Below are 25562 nucleotides of genomic sequence, written 5' to 3'. Positions count from 1 at the left end.
AAAGACAACACAGAGTAAAATTCACTCTAGGCATCTATTACACTAAAAAGCGCTATTAGGCAAATAGTTTTATCATTTGCAAAGCAGAAGTGCTGTAGTGTATAAAAAAAAACGTCTGAGGATTTTATTGGTGATATGTAGAGAGATCACTCTTCCACCTTTGCATCGATCAGTTTGTTCTTAGGAATGACAATATAAGAACTTTTGCTCTAAGGAAAAATAAAATCTATGTTCCCCATGAGTTTTGAAATCTTGTCTGTCCATTTTCAGGCATTCAAATCACTGCACCATACTAGTTAAACTAGCTATAGCGACAGAATGGTAGGAGCATGTGATGCAGCTATGTGTCATTTGAACTCTTGAAATAACCAAGCATTTGTATGGTGAGGCAATGACATGTGCCACTTGGCACATGCTTTGCAAAGTACTAGAGCCTGGAGCTGCCAGCATGGAAAAAATGCTTGCAGCATTCAGAGACAATGAAAAAGCAGTTTTCTATGTGTGTGCAGCCAAGATTCCCCATGTGATGAGCAAAGTAATAAACATGAAACATTTGCCAGAGGGAATGACAATATGTAAACATTGTGATATGGTGCCAATCGACTGCAAGGGACAGAAGCACATTGCAATGTGCTTGAGTAACCGGAGCCTGGCACCACTCATAAATGCATGGCTGACCATGCATTTATGGGTGACATTTATGGGTACATTTATGCCAGGTGCATGAGTGACCACGCATTTACGGGTGATATGTATGGGTGCATTTACATCAGGTGCATGAGTGACCATGTATTTATGGGTGCATTTATGACATGTGCACGGGTGACTATGCAGTTATGCATGGGCAGTGCTCCTCAGTGCTTTCCTGCACAGAAAAGTACATGCACTTGTCAGGACCAGTAAACATGGCTGAAAAAAATGGTGAAGTTAATAAACCGATGTTGAATTACTGGAAGCAAGCTACACCTGAAAAGGCGTCGTCACGTGTGCACATTATAGAAGATCCAGAGGTAGAATAAATTTATTAATCATAACGTTTTTTAGATGCCAATAATGAATGCATTAGAATATCTACAGATAGCGTCATAAATGCACATGGCTGAATCACTTCTTGAAGAAGATATTTACAAAACATTCAAGACATCCTGTAAGGGCTTCTTGTGGATATCTACAAAGATTTTGTGTTTCGTAGGGCAAATCTTTTGGAAGGGGTTTATAAAACGTCAAGCAAACCTGATCAACAGGTTGTCAAACAAGGGATGTCTCAGGCTGGGGCCAATGTTTTGACAAAAAGATTTGTCCTCCTCAGGGCCCTGAAGAAGACAAGTCCTCTTGTCCCCTTGTCACTCGCTCCAGTGACACTCCTTGTTCGACTACTGCTAATACCTTTGAGTCCCCAAATTCCTGTGCAATCCAGCATCCAGCCATAAACTTAGCAGGGTAATTGTAGAAGAGTCAGTAACAGCACTGAAATGTCAGAACACAGGTGCTTGACTTTCACAGCATGTCTGAAAGAGCCTGCTCATGTACGTACATAGCAGCCAACAATACTCGTAAGGCGGTATATCGAAACCCCAGGAAAACAGTTAAGGAATAGAGTATCGCTGTCTTCCCACTAACGGCTATCTTACCGCATTTGCGTGATAACGCCACTCCTTTTTACTAAACTACCAATGCCAGAAGGCACCTGGCATTATGATAGGCTTTCAATATGATGCCAAATAATTTGCCCTAAATGTTGTTTTTCAAAATGCATCAAGCGCAGCCATGAGGTGATCAAGTGTGGCAGAAAAAACATACAACATGAAAGTGGCATGCAAACTTCCAGCTGGAAATATGCTTTCCAGCTAGATTTCAAGTTGACATTAAAATTGCATTCCTGAAATTAAATTTCATAATTGCATTTCTGAAATAGAATTGTTTTTAAACCTTACATTCTAACTAGGCAGTTTTTGGATGGAGAAAGTTGTAAATAAAAAAAAGTTTTCATTGAAAAATGATGTTTTTAGTTCAGCCTCTGCAATGACCACTGAGCAATTACTGATTGAAATTCCAAAGAAAAACATTCATTCATTGCAAAGAAAATGTTATTTAATACATGTCAAACAGCATTTTCAGAAATCTTGTTTTAATTTTTGAAAGTTTTAACTGTTCGGTCATCCTTCTAGTATGTACCTGGGTCGTAGTCTGCAGCATCATTTGCATCAGATTTCTTTCCGAAACCTTTTCTTGCACTTGCCTTGGCCTTCCTTCATTGTTTGCTCTCAGTGGAGGCCCAAAACTCAGCCTGGACTATTCAAACATTGTCTATCCAATTAAAGTGCTACTTTGCAAAGCACTCCCCAGTGCAAATACCTACACTCTAAAAACAGTTGCACCCTTTGGGGTGCATTTTTACCACACAACAATAATTGTCATCTGTCTTGCTTGCATTTCCTATCTTGAAAACTCTGCACTTGCTACTTTCCTGTCGAGAACGCTGTGTCACGCTTATAACGCTCTTGTCGTTCGTGACCGAGAAGTGCCGGGCGCACAGCGTTAAAGAAGGGAAAGCCACGCAAGTCAGATGACGATTATTGTTCTGTGGCAAAAATACGCCCCAAAGGGTGCAACTGTTCTTAGAGTGTAGTGTCCAAGAACTCGCTACCTTGTTTGTTGCCATCATTGCAGAATCTAATTGTATGATGCACAGCAGCTCTTCTGTGCAAAGTTGGTTGGTAACAACTTTATTGATTGATTGACCTGTGCAAGGTCCGACAAATGTTTTCTTCGGGCACATGCACTAGATCAAGTTATTGAGAGACTCGTTTGTGTTGTGTGTTCGCCCATGAAGGCACTTCCCGAGAAGCTCGGGTGCTGCAAGTGCTTGAAAAGCTTGTTTGATGCTTATCATCACTGCTTCCGGGAGAAAGTGCTTGTGTTGATAGGGTTCTGGAGAGCCTAGAGTGCGACTATGGTTGTAGCCACACCATGATGATTCTCCTGATGGACACAGGCTATGATTCGGATTTGAAGTGGAGAGCTTGGGACTGCTTTTCTCATCGCTTCAAGGGTATGGATGTTCTCTCGTATGGCTTTGCTGTAGTAATACTGAAGTGAATCTATGTCATTTTCAGTCAGTCATCGCTTGCCACTCAGAGCCTTGCCATCTGCCAGATTTTCACCCTTGAGACACTTTTACAGCGAAGCTGTACGTGCCTAGGTTCTGACCAAAAGTGCGTGCGTCGACAGGGTGTTTTTAGAAAAAAATCGCGTCGACAAAACTGAATCCACAGTATCCTGCTGTGCACCAGTAGTGCTCCGTGGCTCAGGAGTGGATGGCAGAATAATAAAACACCATTGTGTATCCAACCAATGTCTGTGCCTCGTTTTCTTGCGACGTTATCAGCAGTTGTACTTTGGTCTTGCTATGGCCAGGACGCGCGTAGCCCGTACTGAAGAAGAGGAACATGCATGGAAAGAGTGCCGGCACGAGCAACAGCGTGAATGAGCGCGAAGGTGATGGTAAGCAGCTATAGCCGAATGCGTGTCGTCCAAAGGATCTGTAAGGTCGGATAGCCGCTCTGTGACCGATGAAGTAACAGCATGCCCTCGAGTATCGCCTTTGCGAACAGAAGCGGGAGTGGGCGCGAAAGCATCGGCAAACAATTGCAGTATATCACAGTGACCACAAAGCAATGGTTACCATGGTGACAAAGTAAAGAGAAAATAAAAGACGATAACAACGGCAAATTTGTGTGCATGTGTCTTTATGCAATCAATATAGCAATTAACCATATATAACTCAATATAGTTATCAACAAGTACAGCTTCGTTGGTCTTCTATCTTCACATAGTGGAAGGGCGAAATTTTTTTTGATGTTTCAAAACGTTAATCTCATCCTCTTCTGCACATGACCAATGCACTTGTGTTTCTCTACATCGCGGTTGCAGGGTTTAGCCTCCCTAACAGCCAAGAAAGCTTTACTGTCACCGTCCCCAATGTACGTCGTGTACTTGAGCCCGTGGGTCTCAAAAGAGTGAGTGAAAATCCTGACTGCGCCACTGGCGACTGTAGCTCCACTGCAACCAGTGTGTGTGATGTTACAGAGGTGTCTGTTTTCATCAGTGTGCTGACTCCCTGCACAAAGATGTCAAAACTTGCTCTTAGTTTCCCAATCCAAAACTTTACCTGTGTCAGCTGAGATAGCTGTTGTAACACCACACAATGACAAATGACCTCGCTTCATCCAGGTGCCATCAACAGTTACACCTATACTGTCATTAGCTGCTAACGCCTCCACTTCGGCTGCGGTTGCTTGCGTACTTTCTTCCGCAGTCTTCTTTGTGGCCTCCAGAATTTTCTGGTAGAATTTCATCTTTGTTGATGGCGGAGACATGTTCATAAGAGCACGAAGCAGTGTGCCACTTTTTCTACCTTTGCCAATAGAGCGCAGTGTGTACGAAAACCTAACATTCACTTCATGAGCTCCTCCAAGAAGTGTTGAGGTTTGCAGAACACTCTCCTTGCTGCAAAAATCACATGTCATTTTGATTACCGATGCAAGACCCTTATCCTTTGCGAAGTCTTCTTCAAGTTGAAGGATGCCCTTTCCACACACCTTGCATGCGACAACTTGGATAAGAAACTCTTGGAAGAGAGCATTGTCTATCAATCGGTATCTTGTATGCTAAGCACCAGCAATATCAAAAGAGGTTTCATGCAGAATGGTACCAATCTGAGCGGCGCTTGCACTTGCAGCTGAGGGCTGACCACGTTGATGGTCTACACTGACGTACCAATTTCCGCAAAACTTTCGCCTCTTTCTAGGATTGGCTGAGAAGTGAGGCATCCTTGGGTTTCCCCGTGCTCAGTGAACGCAGAATAACCGTATAAGATTTGCGGCCACAAAAATCCAGAGGCACGATCAAATTGAGCGGCGGTACAATGTTTGACAGCATTCACAGAAAAACAAATGTATGTTGCGCTCATGCTGTTTTTGTGCACATCGCAGTGCCACTAGAGGCAAATATTTCAACTACTGGCAATATAAAAAGTAATTTTTAATTGATTCTTCCAGTATTACAGAAAAAAAATAATTTATATCAGTTGCATTACTTGTTTATAGTGAACATAAACAAACTTTTTAGAAGCCATGCCTACTTTCATGGGCGGCTATGCATCAAAGGTGCCATTTTTGAATTGCTTGTGTTGCAACAACAAGCACGCCACTTGCTGAACATGTTCTCTAGTAAAATGAACTATTTATTGGTCCTTCTTTTGAAAAAAGGTGTTTTGGACAGATTTTGGGTACCGCTTAAGCCAACCAACTACATAATCCTTAAAGTATAATTCACCTATAGCCTATCCACCATAGTCACACAGGAGTTCTTACCTCTGTAGCAGGTGTCAAATCGATGGCAAGTGCATCAATATCGGTGTAAGCACTGAAAGGGTTGTAGCAGCTTCCAACGTCCAGAAGACGCACCTTTTCCTCTGCCAGTTCCAGGACTCTGAAAAGAAATGGATAGATATAAGCATGTCCGGATCCAGAGGGAATGTCCAGATGTCCCAGGCAACCCAAGCATCTCAGACAACACGAAACATCCTGTGGATGTCCTGGAAAGATCCGAATGTCCTAGCTTTTTATGGCACATACCGTGGACATGCACAGCACCACGCCCACGATGAATTTTAAGCACATCGACTGCAGGACTTATCGTGAACCTAATATCCGAGCAACATCCTCAGCTAGATATTCTCAGGACATTATTTCCAGGCGTGCTTATTTGGGAGCTTCATGCTTACTTGAATGAAATTGAGTATAACCAAAACGATATACAAATGGCACACTGCAAAAAACAAAAATCTCCATAGAACTAACACAGACACTCATGTTACCTACCTTCACCTGTAGACACAACAAATCGGATGGTCTTTTTCTCCACAAATTGACACGTTGAAAAATACTGCTGGTTGGACCCGCATTCTAAGGTGTGCTCTTACATTCCGCAGAAAAGCACAAGGAAACAGGGTGCCCTTCAGCTTTCCGATTTTTGTGACCCTCTATCTAGAATGCAGGCGACATTTAACATTCATTCAGAGTGGCTGGATATCGTCATACCCAATTTTAATATTTTCCCGAAAGGAGCTGCAGAGGAGTTTCAATAATTGAACAAAGACTCTCATCTGTTGTGTGTTCCTTCATTCTGTGATCCTCTTCTGTTTCTCCACTTTTGCTTTGTATTCTCTTCGTATACACATTTTATGCCCCGTTAAAATCTGTATCGGGAAATTATTAATATTTCTTTTATGCGTGCGACATGCTATGCTGGGACACTGGCCCATGAATGCAGAATTCAGAAAAAAATTACTTGGCAGCACGGGCAATGCTTCATGATAAGCTGGCCACAGCATACCTGAGGGTACAACCATGGGTGCAAGAAAAATTGATACATCAGCATGTTTCTTGTCTCAGCACATGATGAAACTGAAGACTACCTGCTGAGCACACTTCAACATGTCTGTACGACACAGCGCCCACTCACCTTGCAGCATTTTAACCAACTAAACTAACCAATAAGCGTCTCAGTCGCACATCTAAGCAGATCTACCTGGAAACTATCGCTTGACATTGAGCATCATTCTCCGATGGCTTCTGCTCAATTTTTTGCAGCTGGTTTCTATGCCTCACACAATTATTTTACTTTCTCTGTTTCCCACGAATCTCTTTGTTTGTAATGGCTCACATAAGTGGTTAACTCACAGAACATCCAATTCTCGCAATCTTGCAGACTCGTGGCACAGCTCCGAGCAGACTCCTGGGGTCTTGCGTTTATAAAGTGAATTTACAATTACTAATCACAATATAGACTTGATCAACTGAAAAGTGTTTGTGTTTGCAAGGCATTGCAGTGATGGAATCTACAAGGCATTTTTTTCCCCATTATCATTACAGCTGCACCATCTGTAACGAAAAGTGTCCATTATTTATAACTAACAATTAGTAAGAAGTAATCAGTCTTCACTACATAGAAGTATACTGAACAACGGTAGCTTTTTAATCAGGTTTTCTTTGCACCACTGTAAAGGCAGAGACTCTGGCTGTGAACCATATGGCCATTCTTGGTCTCAGAATTGCCCACGTGCTCACAGGAAAGACGTAGTTTGCGAAAAGCAGCAAAAAAAAAAAAAAGAAACAACATGAAACCAGATAGCCTTTATCTTGCATGGGGTAAAACGTGCTTATGATAATTTTAGCTACCATGATGAACTATCTCATAGCAATGCTTGTTCAAATGCTGCAGTGTTGGACTATGCTTATGTTACAGTTAGAATGCAAACTTTACAAAGCATAATGCAACTGTAGTCATAGGCTGAGAACTTGGGTACTTTAATGTAGCTTAAGTGTGATATGAGGGTCATCCAGGAAATAAAGACCGTTTAGTTATACAAAATGAAAAACACAATATTTATTGGAAAAAACAATTCTGTTACATACATAGTTTCTCTTTTGAGGGATCAACTGGCTTCCTTGACAACTGTGTGATAGTGGGGGGTTGTGAGCGGAGGTTGCAAGAAGTCACCCTTGTGCAGTTGTTGTAATGGTCTAAATGAACTGCGCGATTAAAAATCACACCGCCCGTGAGGTAAGGAGTGTTTCACCTCAAAAGGAGAAACTGGCAGAAATTTACCGGCAACTGAAAGCAGTATACGGTGATAATGTAATGAACAAAAGAAATGTGAGAAAATGGTGCGAAATGTTCAACAATGGTCGAAGAAATGTGCACGATGAAACCCGACCTGGCTTAATGAACTGGCGGCCAGAAGAGAATAATTAGGAAATTCCGAAGCTTGTGACCAGATACGACAAATGTATTGTAGGAGGTGATTATGCAGAGAAGTGAAGGAGGCTTCATGTAAGTAACAGAATGGCGTTTTTCCAATAAATATCGTGTTTTTCATTCTATGTAACTAAGTGGTCTTTAGTTTATGGATGACACTCGTACAATACAATGATGGGCCTAATCAAAGGTAAACATTTGGCGGGTATATGCCTGGTTGGGAACAATAGCTGAATTGAAGAGTGGGAAAAGTACAAACAAAATTTATTTAGAAACATGATGTTGCAGTGGCCAACTGACTTATTCTTCAGGGGTGAGATGGCTGGAGACATAGCAATTCTCATATGCTGTACAGCATCACAGTGACATACTTTCATATCACGCATCTTGATTGCTCCCATTGAACACCATCCTTGCTTGATTTGTGCATATATATATTTACTCTGGTATATTTGCAAGCTGTTCCTGCTATATTTTTGTTGATTCTTAAAGAAAAAAATTTCATTCCTTTATCAGACATGCTGCATAGTTTTTGTCTGCTTGGTGTTCGTAATTTTTATCTGTGTATGTTCAAACGTTACCTTTATGTGTAGTAGTACTGCTGATTGTATTTTTAGTATATTACGTGCTCTTACATTATTTTATTTCGTAAGGTAACAATGCACTTATTCTATGTGACATATTTAACGTGTTTACAGTGCATGATTTTTAGGTATACTTTTCCTGTATCCCCCCGCCACCCCTTTTTTTTTCTCCTTGCCACCCATGTGGACTCTGTGAGGTATTCTCTAATAAATGAATGAGCTGGGCATGAGTTTTTGCGACAGAGTGCCAACTATGCTATTCCGAGAGTACTAGTTGGCGAGCAATGCGCTGCCTCGAGGAACCAGAGGTTGAAAGCAGGATGGTTCTCTAAATGCAGATAAGATTGTGTGGACACAGATAAGAGCCACTAGGCTCAAAAGCCCTGCACAGCAGAAAAAAAAATTAAATTATGGTGTTTTAAGTGCTGAAATCACTATCTGATTATGAGGCATGCCTCAGTGGGGGACTGCGGACTAATTTTGACCACCTAGGGTTATTTAACACGCACCTAAATCTGAGTACATGGGTATTTTTGCACTTCACCCCCATAGAAATGTGGCCGGGATTCGATCCCGCAACCTTGTGTTTAACAACACAGTGAAACAGCGCTCAAGCAGCACTGCTCAGCACCGTGAGCCCTGCACCCTCGCCCAGTCATCATGCTGCATGCCAGTGGACACGCCACTGGTGGTGGCCTTGCGAAGAGCACCTGGGAATGGAGGCAGCCGTCTGCCGTAGTTTTCTGCAACATTGCTTGTGCTTCTCTGTTTTGATTCGCGTTTTCAGAGCGAAATATGCAAGTCCGTTGCATGTGCACGGATGCCACAGCTTTAAGGCATGTCGAAGAACAATTGTTACATTGTGGGGTGTTCAAACACCTGCAAAAACCTTTCGGCGACCCAGTTCTAATCACTCCCTGCGAGACCTCATGAGCGGGAGCAATGGGCAGCAAAGGGTCACTGACATTCAGCGTGAAATTTCTTGTTCTCATGGGCTTTCCTGCCATCCCACACTAGGCCGGCCACCAACGTTGATGACATCGCCCTATAGTACTCGGAGCTTCTGCAACACCACCGACTCAGCAGAAGAACGTACCCATCACCACACAAGAAGCTGAGCAAAGAGGAAGAAGTCATCCTCCGCCGCCTACAGACAAACACCTATGTACACGGAATAATCATGCACAGACTCTATCCTACGCAGTACTCGTACACATGCACCCACTGTGATGTCCCAGACTCCCTGCAACACATGGTCCAGGATTGCCCACTGCGTGACACATCCCCAGACCCGAGCTCACAAGCTCAACAAGACAACACAAGACAAGAAGATCACCCCAACTCAGCGCACTTGAATTTACCACCACTGAAACGTGGGAGGCGAAGCTTTCCTCTGACGACCTGGACGACCAACGCAGTCTTGTCGCCCGGGCCAAGGAGGCAGCCTGGGCCAGAGGGTTCTTGGAATAAGGAATCCTCCCACCTAGGGTGAATCGGGTCCTGACTCGAATTACCGTTTCAGAAAATAAAAGTTTATTTCTCTCTCTCTCTCTCATGGTTTATTTTGTCATTCCAGTGGTTGTTGCGCTCGATCATGTTTATACAGGTAAGCGATGAAGTTGATCACGGCCTAACCATGTTTCGATTTGTTCTGTCCGCAGTGCAGCATGCGGGTTAAAGGCATTTTGCTAAGGTTCTGAATGGCCCTTGCAGCTTCCATTGTTTGCCGATCCTTTACAGTGTTGCTCTAGCTAGATTGCACGACTTATGAGCGCATTGTGTTGTGTGCTAAAGCTGCTTAGGCTTGCAAGGACCGATTTTGTTGGTTTTATACGGCCCATATAAGTGTCGCACTAGCTGCCGCACAGTTCATGTTGTTGGATCTATTTTATGCGAGTCTTCGTGGAACTGTTGCTATTTGTTGATGCAGAAATGATTGTTGATTTTTTTAAAGTAGTTTTCGCCTTGCCTCGTTTGTAGGGGGCTTAGATCACGCCATGTTTTATCGTAATCATAACATTCTAGTGCTTATTTAACAGCTTTATTCTTTTCATTTGAGGACCTCTTCAGTATTACGGCTGCTTGGGGAATATGTTAGAAAAGAGGTAGCTCAGGGCAAGGATTGCTGCTAGCTGCCACATATGGTATTGTTGTTCGATGTTTGCTGAAAAAAATTGCATCATCTTTGTGAAGTTCTTGCTCCTTGATGCTGTCTGAACAGACTTACCAGGAGAGTGCTTTCTTCGTATCACAGCTGAGTGCCTTTTTGCATGTGCATTTTGTACTCAATTAAATTATTTCTCCTCATCTTCTGCAGTGTAGGAGTACAATGCCTATGCCACAAAGGACAAACTCCGGCCTTGCTACCATTGTCCATCTGCCTTGTCTGGTGCTGCTCCGCCTTTAAATGTACCGTGTAGCTTCTCAATTCTTAACGTTCGAAAAATAATACTGAAAAGATGATAAACCTTTAGCTTTGTACATTTCCAAGCAGGTCACTACGAGAACTTTAAATAGTGAAAACTCCAGTGGGAAGGGCAATTTGTCGACGTATGCAGCGGAAGTGCATCGGCGGTGCAGCGCTAACTGCTACTTTTATTCACCCGTGTGTTTGGTGACTTCATTGAATTTCCCTTTACAAGTTCACAATTACTCTTCTTGAGGCGACTTTGTTGCCACTTATTTGGCAATGTCCCGTGTATTCATTGGGAGCAAGATCACTACAAGGAGTGCAGGCATCGCGGCGTGTGGAGTCGTTAGAGATATAAGTCTGCACCAATGAAGTGTGCCTATTATTGAGGTACAGAAACAGTATCATCGCGGGGGTAGAACTAACAAAAAGCTATCGAGATATTGCATTAGTCAACAAGAAAATGAAGCGGCTGCTTAACATAAGCTCCACTTCGCATATTTGGGCTTTGTTGCACTTGTCTGCGGGACGCACTTGGCCCATACGCGGACTGGGTTGTCCCAAACTACGGCGACATCTTGTACATGTCCGCTCTCATAGAAGCCTGTGCCTTTCCCGCAGCTGCCACCGAAGCAGCAGCGGACTGGCATACGAACAAAGGAGAAATTGCAGCTGCGAACTTCAGCCATCCTTGCTGCAAAGTGCATCCCGAGTGTACTTTCGAAACCGCCCACTAGGTGGCCACCAGTGGCGCCTCTGTAGGTGGTGCACTACGTGTATGATCTCAATACCACAAAGCCACTGTAAAATCAAATAAAACACATTTGCTCCTCTTTCTTCCTTTCTAGCCCTCGCTTCTTCACAAACCAAAGCAGCCTCGTGTGCATGGTCATCTGTACACTCGCAAGGGGAATGTAGATGCTGGCTTTCCTGCAAGGCTCAGCCGCCTGGTGGTTGAGCTTGCCAAATTCAGAAACCCGAAGTTGGAATAAAATAAATAAAATAAAGGAACTACATCATTATATTTGGAGCATGGTGTCATGGTTTTCCATACAGTGTGACACGATTCTTGCTGCTGCTAATTAAGAGAGAGAAGTTAAGAAGAGACTACCAAATATGATTTTTGAAGTAAGCGAAACTTATTGTTGTTTGACTGCCTTAGCTACTTCTCGCTGCCACTCAGCTTTTCATCTATCGGTTATTTAAAACAGCTGCAAAGTGCACATAGCGGAATTAGGAGGACCTTGTAATTAGCAGGACCTTGTAGACTTCTATACAATAAACTCACTGAAACACGATTATTGAAAAAAAAAAGACTTCATTCTCCTTCCTTCTCCAACATAATTCAGTGGGCAAACCCGCCGTGTTCAGGGCTATGTGTTATTCCCTTCACCTTATGTAAATCCCACAAAAAGTGCAGTGTCACTATTCGAAGGGCCGGTCCCATTGGCAGCAATCTCGGTAGCGTAACACATTGTGCCTGACCAGAGCGTCGGTGCAATGCCAGTGACACACATCTTTCTCACGCGGCCGAGTGCAGGTGTGTATCCATCGCAGCGGGGATGACGCCATCACTGATGCAATTAACCAATAGGTGCTGCTGCGCCCTACACATACCATCCTCCTCTCCGCCCGACCCAATCTTGTAACCTTCTCTCCACATTCCCTCACCCTCTTCAGATTGCAAGAATTGCATCAAGACCTGACCCACTCCCCAAAGAAAGCGGGCACGATAAAAGCCCAAGTCACATCTGCACGAAAATGGTAAATGTGGTGCTGGAGTGCCAGGAAAATGATGTATACAGCTCAGAAATTGAGCGCTGACATAGACACACATCAGCTTGTGTTTCTGGACGCCAGAGTTCCTGGTGCAATGAATTTGGTGCCAATGTCAATTAACGCTATGCGTTCACCAATGCTGGAATCGATCGTACTTACTCTCTGGCTTGCTCGAGAATGGACTCGGAACATGGTAGGCCCATTTTCCTGTAGTGCCTTCGCAGGCTGTGCTCGAGACCATCACCAAAGAAGTACTCCCTGGGAAGAACAGACACAATACAAATAGAATTAGGGCAATAAGTTGTTACCATTCTAGATAGCAACACTCTTTAATTCTTATGCTGGACTTGGCTTAAGTGTTGGGACTGTGTCTACGTGCACATTTGAACAGCTTCGCTGTTTAAGCCAGCCGTAATTTGTGGTTCGCATAAAGAAATAAAAGAAAAGAAATTTTCTTGCCGAGGCGGGATTCGAGCCTGCGTGCCCCTGGTCCCAAGGCGAGCGTCGCAACCACTACGCTATAAGCCACGCTTGCAGAACATGCATTTATGCGAACCATACGCTTGCGTTCGAGCGTCGTCGTCCTCGTCCACAGCTGGCGCGTTCGTACACTCATGCTCTGCGAGGTGCATGAAAAGGTTTTGAGTGCTACGAGAGCGAGAGAGAGAGAGAGAGACGCATTCACGGAGTGGGTCTCCTGGAACGCATTATCAGTCTTGCAAACTGCGCTATGCAACGCGCAGTGAGGCCGCAAGTACGACACGCGCGAAAAGAAATTATCACCATAATGAGTAATAAGATGAAAAGTTCGTGCGCAATTCCGCAAAATGCTGGGCTACGATCGCCTAGCTTCGCTGTTTCAAGTGTTGCACGGCCCAGTGCAAGGTTAAGCATGTTAATTTTTTCATGCAATCGTGATGAATAGCAGTGCCATCATTTAGCTTATCGTTCATCCTATTCACATCCCATTTTCTTTGGCACATACGCATTACTTCTTCCGCGTGGAAATTTAATTGTGTTGTAATGTGGGTGGCCAGTTAGTGTGTAACACGATACGATGCTGCTGTTTTTTTAATGGTTTTAATCGTTATATTTTTTCTCCTCCAACTTTCTTTTTTGGTACGTTTTTGTGCATCATACTTACAAATTGATACATTGTATTTTCTAGACTAAATACCTTCTTTTATGGTTGCAATATTTGTCTGCTTTTTCAACTAGACATCTATCTTGTCTGAGGGTGCAAGCTTTTTCAAAGTCACTGGTTTTACTGGCTGTGGCTGCAAACTCCCAGGAAATTGAACACTTTCTCAGAACTTCCACTCCGTAAGTTTTTGAAGTCAACTGTACGATGAATTCAAGTTTCTTTTCATTGCTTGTCATAGACAAGCCATGCTCATCAATCTAAATCATGTTACACAGTTGGATTTGGACATTCATACATCTTCTTTAACGATTTACATTGAATTCATTATCCTCTGTTCAGGCAATAATACTTGGCGCCTAAAGTGCATGCTGAGAACGAAGCCCCCTTTCAGAATAAAGAATTTTCAAAAACATTTGGAAACAATGTTGAAGAGAAACTGTAGATGTAATATAATACAGGAGAACCGCATTACGTCGATGTATTCAGGATCAAGGTTGTTTGGTCCTGCACGAAAAGCAGACGGCCCCCTAGGACGGCACTTCATTGTGTGAGTGATGTGATGTGCTTGTTCCAGTTGGTCTGGGCTGCTATAGATGGCGCAACATGTCCTGCGCAGCAAGTAGCCGCGCCGACATCGTCACCTATCTTTCCTGCTTCCGGGAGCCTCGCCTTGTTTTTGTTGTTTGCCCGCGATGGGCGAGGCCGTTAAGCCAGGCCCCGCACACTCTCGAGTTCACCAAATGGCCACAGAGGGCGAAAAATCAACTGCGGCGCGTTCCAGCATAAGCGCACAAGTGGAGCTACTGTAATTTGGTCGCATACTTTAGTTCGTATTTTTTCTGCTAGGGGCGCTCAACGCGGCTCAATATTTGATCTATTAATGTACATATAATAATCGACAAACATAGTTGTGGTGTCATTTTTTACAAAATAAGCAGTCTATTGTTTTTTAATGGACTTCTGTTATTAAAGTCTGTGCTTTCTTACTTGAATAAAGTTTTTGAGGCCTCACTGACGCGTGATCAGCAGCAGCCCACTGGTATTGATTGCAGTCCATGCCGTTTATCGATTAAAATTGTACGGCGGTTATACTTGCGAATGGGGTGGTCGTTTCCTTTGAGCAGCATCATGCTGGTTCGTTTTAATTAGGTATCAATATTATCTCAGCCAATTTATGCATACAACAATCGATAGCTGCCATCAAGCGAACGTGTTTAAAGACGGTGAACTTAATCAGCTGCGGCGTTTCAGTGGCATCGGCTGCATGCACGGCTTCCACCGTTAGTGATCTGCCGCGTCTGGCCGCGTAATGATATGTTGCCTGAAAAAAAAAAAAAGTACTAGCCAGCGCGAAAATTCTTTGCTGGAACCGAGCTAAGTCTGCTTGAAGACTACCTACGAAAGCAGATTAACCTTGCAGTCCCTGGGTGTGTGCGCCGGTGAGTAAAAAAGCAGTGCTTCACATTTTCAACTTTGAATTTTTTTGCGTGCGAGCCGGATAAAACAGATTCCTGTTGTCATTTCTTAAAAGTAGAAAATAGTAATAATTATAAAGTTATTGCCCTTCCAATGCAATTCAAACGAGGCTCTTGTTATTTTGCCAAGTTACTAAAATCAGTACAGCATAAATCATAAACTTTTGCCTGTTTCTGCATATTTGATACACCGTGATAAATTCACTGCACATTAGTGACAAATGTACTTCCGGTAATACAGTTAGATTAACTGCATTTAAGACATAATAATGTGACTGTGTTTATTACTAGCATCTGGCAGAAACAAATGTCATCTAATCGAGGCTTGACTAAGCTAGCCCACACAAGGACACCACTGAAAGAAATGCACACTCAGAATAGTGTTGTGTGTGTGTGTGCTTTTCTGTCATTGAGCGTTTTGTGACTGTTCTTTGTCATACATGAATCACAAACTCACCTCTACTTCCGCTATAGTAATTAAGGCTCTTTTTTTCTTTCGACTCCAGCCTCCAAGACGCTGCTCATATTTGTACTTATCCCTTTGGACTCAATAGTATTGTCTCTGGACGTACAAGTCAACCATGAACGTGTCACCACTGGAAGTAACATCAAGAGCCAGAATCCTCACAGGGTATGTTTCTGAACACTTCAACTAGAACCGTGATTTGTTCATTTATGGGACTAACTTTTGTTTCACCATGGTTTGCTTGCATGTGTGTCATGGCTTTGTCATTTCTCTTTTCAGGAAGACGGACAAAAGAGAGATTATTGGTCTGCAAGCTGCCTACGCTAAGCCACAGGTAGCTCAACTGTCACCATAATGACATCAGGTCCTCTTGAACTACGTGCCACACCATGAAATGTTTGGAAGTTTACCAGATAGAGAGGTGTGAGCCCAATTAGGAAAGCAGCAGTCTACAGTTCCGTATCATACCGAGTGGGAATGAGAAATTTGACATACAAGCTTAGTTGCTATTAAGGGCGTTTTATGACAACCGGAGAAGTAACATGTTGAGTCCCAACTTGTTTCTTTTCCAGTCATTATAGCCATGATGACCAGAACAGAAACAATGTAGCAAGCTCCTACTTGCTAATGCACAAACTCTGTCATCTGCTCTTTGCAAATCAGTTTGACGGGCATTAGTACCATGAATTATCACATGCTCCCTCACAACGATAGTTTGTTACATTTTTTATCCTCTGGAAGATACTGGCAGAGATTGGCCTGGCTTACGAGGATCGCGTACTACTTCAGGCAACTTACAGCGATGTGGTGGCAGAGGTGGAGTGGGATGGCCATAAGACTACACAGGTAGAAATGCCTCGAAGCCTCCGGCAGGGTCCCCACTCCTGTTTATGGTATATGTTGCAGGGCTGGCCCAACGTCTCGAGGCCTTGGATTGTGGCTTCACTTTCAGGCATAGGGAGAGCGGGCAGCTGGTGCAGAGATGGATCCCAGTGCTGGTGTAAGCCGACGATTTTGCACTCCTTGCAGGCTCTCCAGAGGAGCTGCAGAAGTTGTTAGACTTATGTGGCAGGGAGATGACGCGACTGCGGCTGAGGTTCAGCGCCGCAAAGTGTGTGGTGTTGGTTTGGGGCGCACAAGATGCGCGACCCAACACAATGTGGAGCCTACAGGGCAACCCAATCCTCAGGAGCGCCAGCACAAAATATCTAGGCATCAGATTGACAACCCGCTCAGACTGCCTCTCAGCATATGAGAGAGAGATGAGAGGCAAAGCAGCCAGGCAAAAAGGAGTTCTGTGCCAGAGGTCCTTGTGGTCGTATAGTAGATAAGAGGTGATGTGAGCGCTGTGGAAGATGGTAGCAGTGCCGGGGCTTACCTACGCTAACGCCGTACTATGCCTCTCCTCGGGAGTGCGGGAATTCCTGGAGAGGCGTCAGAGAGAGATAGGCAGGCCGGCGCTGGGAGTGCCCAGGCTCACACCTGTGGAGGCGATACAGGGGGAGATGGGATGGTCCTCCTTCACCGCGAGAGAGGCATTGGCAAAGGCGACATACGAGAATCGGCTACCAAGGCTTCCGGGGGAGAATGTCGCATGACAGGTGATGGTTCACACCATTTCCGCTGACAAGTCGACGAAATGGACGAGAAGAATGACTGCACTGCATCGGCATTTTGGGTTACTGAGGATCTGTCTGGAGGAGGCGGCGCAGAAGCCGAGGGACCCAAAGGGCAGGGGAACACGGCTCCAGGTGCGACAGAGAGAGGCAGCTGCATGGGGGAAAGCCACAGAAGAAAAGTAATCCCTCGAGTTGTATCGGAGTGAGAAGCTCGAAATCCGCACCGAGTGCTGCTACGACAACTCGAAGGGAAGCGCACTGCTGGCGGAGGCGAGAGCGGGTGTGCTGCGCACATGCATTTGGAGAGCGCGCTTCAATGAGAGGGTTTCCACAACGTGCGCCCTCTGTGGAAAGTCGGACGACACTGTGTCACGTGGTCCTAGAGTGCGGTGGCATCTTCCCACCAACCTGCACACAGGCGCTGCCTACCGCACTTGGTTTCAAGACGGAGGAGGTCGGAGCCGGAGGTGACCAAGAAACGCCTCGAGTTTGGTGGCAGCATGGAGCGCTGCCCAATGACTGCGAATTTTTTTATAAGATATTTTCGTGATTCCATTCTTTTTTATGTGGTCATGTGCCGGTTTGAAAGGCCACTACGGCGACCCCGCCTCTGTGGAAAGTCGGACGACACTGTGTCACGTGGTCCTAGAGTGCGGTGGCATCTTCCCACCAACCTGCACACAGGCGCTGCCTACCGCACTTGGTTTCAAGACGGAGGAGGTCGGAGCCGGAGGTGACCAAGAAACGCCTCGAGTTTTGGTGGCAGCATGGAGCGCTGCGCCAATGACTGCGAATTTTTTTATAAGATATTTTCGTGATTTCCATTCTTTTTTTATGTGGTCATGCCGGTTTTGACAGGGCCAACTACGGCGACCCGATACAAAGGACAGGACCACCATCACCACCCACGTCAGGAAACTTCCCGTTTTGCTTGTTTTCGTACGCGTTGCTGGCCGCCGCTGCTTGTCTTGCGATGTTTTGCGAGGACAGAATGATTCCGATGAAACGCTTGGGACTCGGACATTGCTGTGTAGTGCCAGGATGTAGCCTGCAATCCGGCACTAATCTGCTCTCGCAAGTGAAAACGTTCAGTTTTCCGAAAGATGATGGCAAAAAGAGCGCCTGGATTGCGGCGATCCGGCGGGACAACTGAATGCCCACGAAGAACTCTCGGATTTGTTCTGCCCACTTCATTCAAGGCAAGTAAAGCTTAATGTAATCAAGCAGTACATATGTATGTTGCTGTGATGTTAATCCGAAGCCACAATTACTAGGAACAAGTTTTCAACAGATTTTCAGCGTCGGCCGCAGTCGTCAAGAAAAAATAGCAGTGGCTTAGCTTGGCTATGCCAGGATATACGTAGTGTTCGGCCACATCGTTCAGAACCGGTAGACCAGGTGGCATGGGCGGGTAACGATACCCATTGGTAACGCTAAAGACTGGAATCTTCTGCTTAACGAGAAACTTCTTGCACGTTCCACAAACCCGCGCCACGATTTCACGCCACTTAGGCGGCGCCGCTAAACTCAATGTTTCACGCATGGCACTACTTACCCAGCGTCAAGTCTTTCATGTGCCACAGTCTTTCACACATGTCGCGCACATATCCAAACGGATTGTTTACAAAGTCCGTCTTGAAGGTCCGAGTCGCAGTGGCACTTTCGCGAAGTTTCACCGTATAGTCAGTCAATCGGCGAGCCTTGACGTCATTGACGGCGTCTTGTTGTTACTGCTGCTGCTGAGATGGTCGGGCACGTCGCTCAGTCTCCTAGCGACGCTGCTTTGCTAGACGTTCCCTCCCTTTGCTCCGCAGCACGTTTAGCCTTGTTCTGTTCGTTCTTCCTACGCTCAACAGATAATTGCCAGGCAACTACTTCGGGATCCGATGAGTCAAGCTTCTCCACTCTTCTGCGCCACTGAGCCAGAGCAATTTCGCTCTCTTTCTCCATGGCTATACCACACTGGCATGCGCAGCACGGCTCTCCAGGAGCCACGCGAAACTGCTCAACCTTGGCCAGTGTAGTTCGCGCTACAAAATGCGACGCTTGTTCGACGTTTGAAGTAGATAGCGAAAGATGAAAGCCGCAAAAATATTGTAAACTTGTTCTTTGTGGTGGTAGCGTCATCTGTTAAACACTAGGAACACCAATGCAGCCGCGCCCGAATTGTATTGTCGTGCAGTCTACGTCGCGGTGATTCTTTGTTATCCATGAGAGCGATGCTGCTGCGCCGTCAGGCAGCGCGATGATGCGATTTTGTTGTTTCTGCTGATGGGCATCGCCGCACTCAAGTCGATGAAACTTTTGTTTTCAGCATGGACTGCGGATGTAGGTGGATTGCCATAAAGGTTCCACGCATGAATAGTGTACCCATGAGTACACCAGAATAGTTCACGCGACCCAGCCGGCCTGACAACTTTACGTAATGAGTTCGCGACGCATTGCTTCAGTCACCTGGGACGCATGAGATCATGATGGAGCCTTAGCCGGTTTAAATTTCTCGATTGCGATTAGCCTTTTTCTTCAGTCTGAGCAAAGGAGGTAATACCAATCGAGGAATTCTATCCTGATTGGGCTCTCAAAAGTGCCCCTGACACCGGCATAATAATAAGCGTTTTATCCGCATGCTGCGTGCCCCGACCACGCTGTTGTACGCGGCCACTAGCCCGTTTTAGGCAACTAAGAACACGCGTAAATGAGCCGACATTCCATTTATGCAACACGTCATTGTGCCCATAATTGTGGCCTTTCTTATGAAAAAGTACTGGTGTCCAGTCTTAAGCAGACTTTTTTGTGGTGTCTTCAGTATGAAGTTAACCTTCAGTTGTGACTCTAATGAAATGAAACACGCTTTATCAGACTTAGCCTGCTCCTTTAGTTGTAAGTTTCGTTTCCTTTAGCAAACTTGTTATAGGATTAATGTTTTGCGACTTTAGCTCGTCCGTAGCTTGACATTATGACCTGGCATGTTGTCACTTTTGCAAGACATTACAATCTTACACATCATATCCCTCCACTGATATTTTGAAGTAGGAAATAAATACATGAATGAACTAATGGGCATTTCCTCAGTCATAGTTAGCCTCACCAAATTACTTACAATTACAGTATTTCCATATAAACTTTCTCAGCATGTCTGCTATCTTGTAAAAATACAATGTTTTGTTTCTGTTTTTCAGGTGAGCCGTCATCTGACGTGACTCATCCCGACTACGTTCCAACTGTATTCACATACAGGGCACAGCAGAACACCAAACAAAAGATGTCAAGATACCGGTGTGGTAAAAAACGTGCATCACGACAGTTGGATGAACCTGAACAAAGTGACTCCAAGGAGCCTTCAGTTGCCTGTGAATGTGATGAAAACGACACAGGAACTTGCACTTTTGAGACCCAGACGGAGCTGGCAATGAAAGATGTGTCGAGCTGCATGGCAGAAAATGCAGCATTAAGAGGACGTCTAGTTTCTTTAGAGCAGCAGTTAGCTGCTGCTAGGAAAAAAAATTTGAAGATGGTAAACATCATACATTGAATATATAAAAAATGACCGGGATTAAGTCATGCAATCAGACAAGAGTGTAAAACTTCACACAGGTCTTGTATCTGCACATATGTTCAATGCTCTGTTGCAGCTGGTGCTGTCCATATGTCAACCGAATGCTAAAACAAGTCCTGATGCAGAACAGCAGCTGATTCTAGTACTGACGCGACTGCATCTAGGGCTGCTTACGCAAGACCTTGCATGTCGGTTTGGTATTTCCCCGTGCTCCTCGAGTGTAATATTTCATTCATGGATAGATGTCCTAGCGGAGAACCTCAAGAAGTTCATTGTCTGGCCATCTAGACAATCACTGCGAGCACACCGACCTGCAGCATTTCAGGACCCACTGTTCAATAATGTCAGAGGTGTGATTGGCTGCACTGAGGTATTTATACAGAAGCCAACAGCCATGACTGCCTGAAGCCAGACGTTCTCTAGCTATAAGCACCACAATACTATTAAGCTACTTGTTGCAATATCTCCTTCGGGCACCATCACATTCGTTTCAAAAGCTTGGGGTGGCCGGACATCGGACAAGAAGCTGACTCTGAACATGTGTGAACATAGCTGCTCCCTTTTATTTGCATCCATTTTTTTGTGCTGCTTCAGCAGTGTAACTTCTTGCAACACTCTGTACTTGAAATGTGTACATGGTATTACTGACAGTGCAGAAGGTTGTCCGATTCACGGGGTTTACTGTCCCAGTGCAACACTGCACCTGTAATAGATGGCATAACAGAGCTCCAAATTAATTTGAACAACCCAGGTGTTTTTAATGTGCGCCTCAATTCAGTACACAAGCATTTGTCCATTTTGCTCGTAAGTGCAGTCGCTGGAGTCGGGAGGGGAGACCTTGCAGAAGCACTGAATGCAAAGAAAATGTGGTTTCACAGTTTATTATCACAGTACATTTGGATGAATAGAAAAGTGCCTAATTCAATCTGTTCATTTGTTGCACTTTGCTGTATGGTAGTGACATAGGTGGTTTGTATTCCTGCGGAAGATGAATGCAGTTAATGCAATTGTTTGCTGGGCATTTATTGCATTAAAAACGTCAGTCCTTGAAGGTACTCCGACACTTTGCACATGCCCATGATTTTGGAGTGCGCTCGAGTTTTACGCACTTCAGACGGAAAGCAGCATTGCAGACCAAACATTCGACACGACCAGATTTGGTGCCTTTGCACTAGCTATGTTGTTTTTGTGATTTTTATTTGTTTGAAGATCCTCTTAGACTGCAATTCGGGGAATATGTGGTTAAAGAAGAATGTGGTTGCTTTCTGTAGCACAGCTGCCCAAAATGTTTCATCAAAGAAAAAAAACCTCTATTGTTAAGCATTCCCCTTTAAACACAACAAAGTATGCTTTACAGAGCCCAGAAGCAGCCATCTGGGCTTGCACCTGGGCATAGTAAGCATTGCCATGCCCACGGTGTAAGATATATACTCTTTAAGTGAGGACACTCGCCAGACTCGATCGACCAGATAAAGTAGCAAAGGCGTGCACCGATGCAGACGTGAACGGCATATCGTGATAAATTTCGGTTTAGCGACTCGTCGGTCGCATTTGTAAGTGTGAACATCGTTCGTCTTGAGTAGTTTTCTGGTCGCCAGTCGCAATTGGTCGCGCGACCTCGCCTAGTCGCAAGTGTGAATGGGCCCTAAGACAATAAGGCAACGCGACGACAAAGCTAATAGATTCGGCTGAGCGATAAGCTTGAGCTACGTGAAGCAACGAAAAGGTGAAACGTGCACTGTTCCCACGATCTAGACGGTCACCATGAAGACGGATGTTCTCGCTATCGATACGTTGAAATTATCGACAAAAAAGAAATGATTGAAACTTATTTACCGGTAACGTGCTACAAGAGGCTGTCAAGAACGAATCTAAGAGAGCGACGTGTTTGCAGTCGCGTCTGCTTCCCGTTTATCAAGCATTCCCGAAGTTCGCGTGGTTGACCATGAAATGGATACTCACTCTGCCAGACAAGTGCAATGGGCACTAACAACAGTGCCGTCGTGTTTTACAGTGCACCTCGACTCGTAATGTTTGGTCAGCGTCTGGCTTGCTTCCACTCGGGCCGCAAGGATGCCGTCGCCGCGCTCACCCGTCTTGAATGATACGAGCTGCTTGACCACTCACAAACGCATTGTATGCATCACTAATCTTATAGCATTTAAACTGATCCTTCGTGTAGAAGCACACACCTTCCACGAGGTACACAAATATGTCTGCGGCTGTGACAGGGGGCAGATTTTCGGCGCCAGTTGAAAAACTAAATCGGACAACGCCCCTGGCCAGCGGATCGGGCAGCTCTTCTCCACGCCACTGCAGTTTCCCCTTGTACAGCGGTGAGCACTGTTAGGGTGAACACGCGAGCGCGTGGCCGACGGCACTATCAGCGCCGCGTAACAGCCATCGTTGGAAACATTGCACATGCGCAGCATGTGCTTTGCGAAACACTCTTTCCACCGCGCGCATCACGTCATCGATACGCTTGTTCGTCGTCTGCTAGTCGCATTTTTTGTTCGCTGAGCTGATACCTTCTGCATTTCAAGGTCCATCTGGATTGAAGATTGGCGCGTGAAGGAAAAAAGTGAGTGTAAGAGGGATAATTATTAAACTTTTTATTCAAGAAAATTGCACTTTTGCAATTCAAGTTAAACAAGACCATGAGAACAAATATAAAAACATGAGCAAATCTAATAGCGAGTCATGTGACCACTTACAGCAACGACTGCAGCTATTCTGGACGGTAACGAGTCGTAAAGTGATCGAACATATTCCCGATCGGCTTTCAGCCTTTCCCACTCGTTGCTGACTTGCGCCCACAACTGGTCCGAAGTCGCGGAATAAAGGGGCTTCCTTGCCAAAGAAGCTTTCAGACGGCCCCACACGTTTTCTATCACATTCAGGTCCGCTCCTTTCGGAGGCCATTCCAGTAGCTGCATGTGCTGCTCCGCCTGGAACTCCTTGACAGCCCGCGCCGTGTGTATCGGTGACCGGTCCTGTTGGAACAGGTAATCACCGTCTGGGAATAAACTGCTCGCATATGGCAACAGCACATTGTTCAAAATGTTGCAGTATTGTTCCGACGATAAGTGTCCACGTATACGTTGCAGGGGCCCTAAACCATATCTTGAAACAGCACCCCACACGTTCACACTCGATCTCCCACTGGCAGAAACACCTTGCACGTTGTCCGGGTCGTTCCTGCGTGGCATTGTGACGTTAACTAAAACAATTGCTTTTCAAAGCAGGAAGTTTGCCTCACCGTGTGCCTGGTAGTCTCCAAACACGCAATCTTTGGTCTTGTCGCGTCGAAAACGTCGACTCATCCGAAAAGATGACGCGACCCCACTCTTCTGATGTCCATGCTTCGTGCAGCTCAGCGAACTGCCGTCGTGCGTCCTTGTTTGCCGCCGTTAGTAGTGGCTTCTGCGCTGCGACGCGACTGCGAAGGCCCGCAGTACGCAGGCGACGTCGAACAGTGGTGTCCGAAACGTCCAAATCCAAGTCCTCGCGTATTGCTGGGGCTGGCAAGAAAGGGTTACGAACAGCAGCTGCAACTATGAGGGCGTCTTCATCGTCTGTGGTAGCTTTAGGGCGGGGCGCGCGGAGTGCATCCTGAATGCGACCTTCATACTTGTAGGCTTGAATTATCCTGTTCACAGTCTTCAGGGGCCTATTAACTAAAGCGCCAATATACCGCTGGGAATAACCTTTCAGGGAAAGATCGACAATTGAGCGCCGTTCATCATCGGGAACCCTAGCCATAATACGATCTGGCGACAGAATGAACGGCTGCGAAAGATGTTTGGTTGTTTTATATACGGCGTTGCATGCACAACAACTTTGAAGGGAACGAATAGACACGCCCCCATAGATATACAAGTTTTTTGTCTTGTTCTGTTCAAGCACAGATGTTTAAAGAAATCTTAAAATGCAGGATGCATGGGCTTAGAAAACAAAAATGCGGCTAGCAGACGACGAACAAGTGCATTCATGACGTCATGCGCGCGGTGGAACAATTATTTCGCGGAAGGCGTGATGCGCATGCGCAATGTTTCCAGTGATGACCGTAACGGGGCGCTGACAGTGCCGTCGGCCACGCGCTCGCGTGTTCACCCTAACAGTGCTCACCGCTGTACCTTCTCCGCCCAACATCGTCCAGCCCCTTCAGGCACTCGCTACACATCACTCGAAACACGTCTGGGAGTAGGCACAAAAGATAACAGAAATAATTCAACAGCAAAAACAAACACACCACGTCGACACGGCGGGGTGCATTGAGAAAGCAAAACCGGAAGTTTCCCACCGGAAGTCTCCTTGGGCGCGCCATTCTGGTACAGGCTATTTGTATACTAACAGCGAAACCGTCAATGGCCGGTCAACCAGCCCCGGCAGGACCTGCTCGCGTCGAGGCCGGACGCCGTCTTCGGGCCCCCGACCAGATGGACGCAGCCTTTGAAGCCGTTCGCAATCGCTGGGACACCGAGGAGATCGTGGCGTTGGCGTTTCTGAATACCTCGAACCCTGCATCCCTCGTGGACGCTCTCTACACACGGAGCGTGATCATCCCCGCAGGCATTCCGGGCCGGCAAACACATATTCTGGTAGCTCGTGGTGATGCCCTCTACCGCAGAGTAGAGGATGTCGAATCAACCACCATGTGTTTGGCCGTTGCCAACGCCTTAGCCTCTGGGTTGAATCTGCTAGA

General features: G+C 45.5%; 1 protein-coding gene across 1 annotated transcript in view; it reads right to left on the bottom strand.

The window, feature by feature from the left end:
- Nucleotides 1-25562, bottom strand: part of LOC119464058 (S-adenosylmethionine sensor upstream of mTORC1) — a 28538-nt gene that overhangs the window by 387 nt on the left and 2589 nt on the right. Inside the window, exons 3-4 of the mRNA XM_049655478.1 lie at nt 12757-12855; nt 5376-5493 (exon numbers count right to left, since the gene is read on the bottom strand). Of these exons, the coding sequence (XP_049511435.1) occupies nt 5376-5493; nt 12757-12855 (217 nt within the window). The remainder of the gene's footprint in view (nt 1-5375; nt 5494-12756; nt 12856-25562) is intronic.

The sequence above is a fragment of the Dermacentor silvarum genome, chromosome 9, assembly GCF_013339745.2.
Source record: "Dermacentor silvarum isolate Dsil-2018 chromosome 9, BIME_Dsil_1.4, whole genome shotgun sequence".
NCBI classification, from domain to species: Eukaryota; Metazoa; Arthropoda; class Arachnida; order Ixodida; family Ixodidae; genus Dermacentor; species Dermacentor silvarum.
This window is presented reverse-complemented; position numbering and strand designations above follow the sequence as displayed.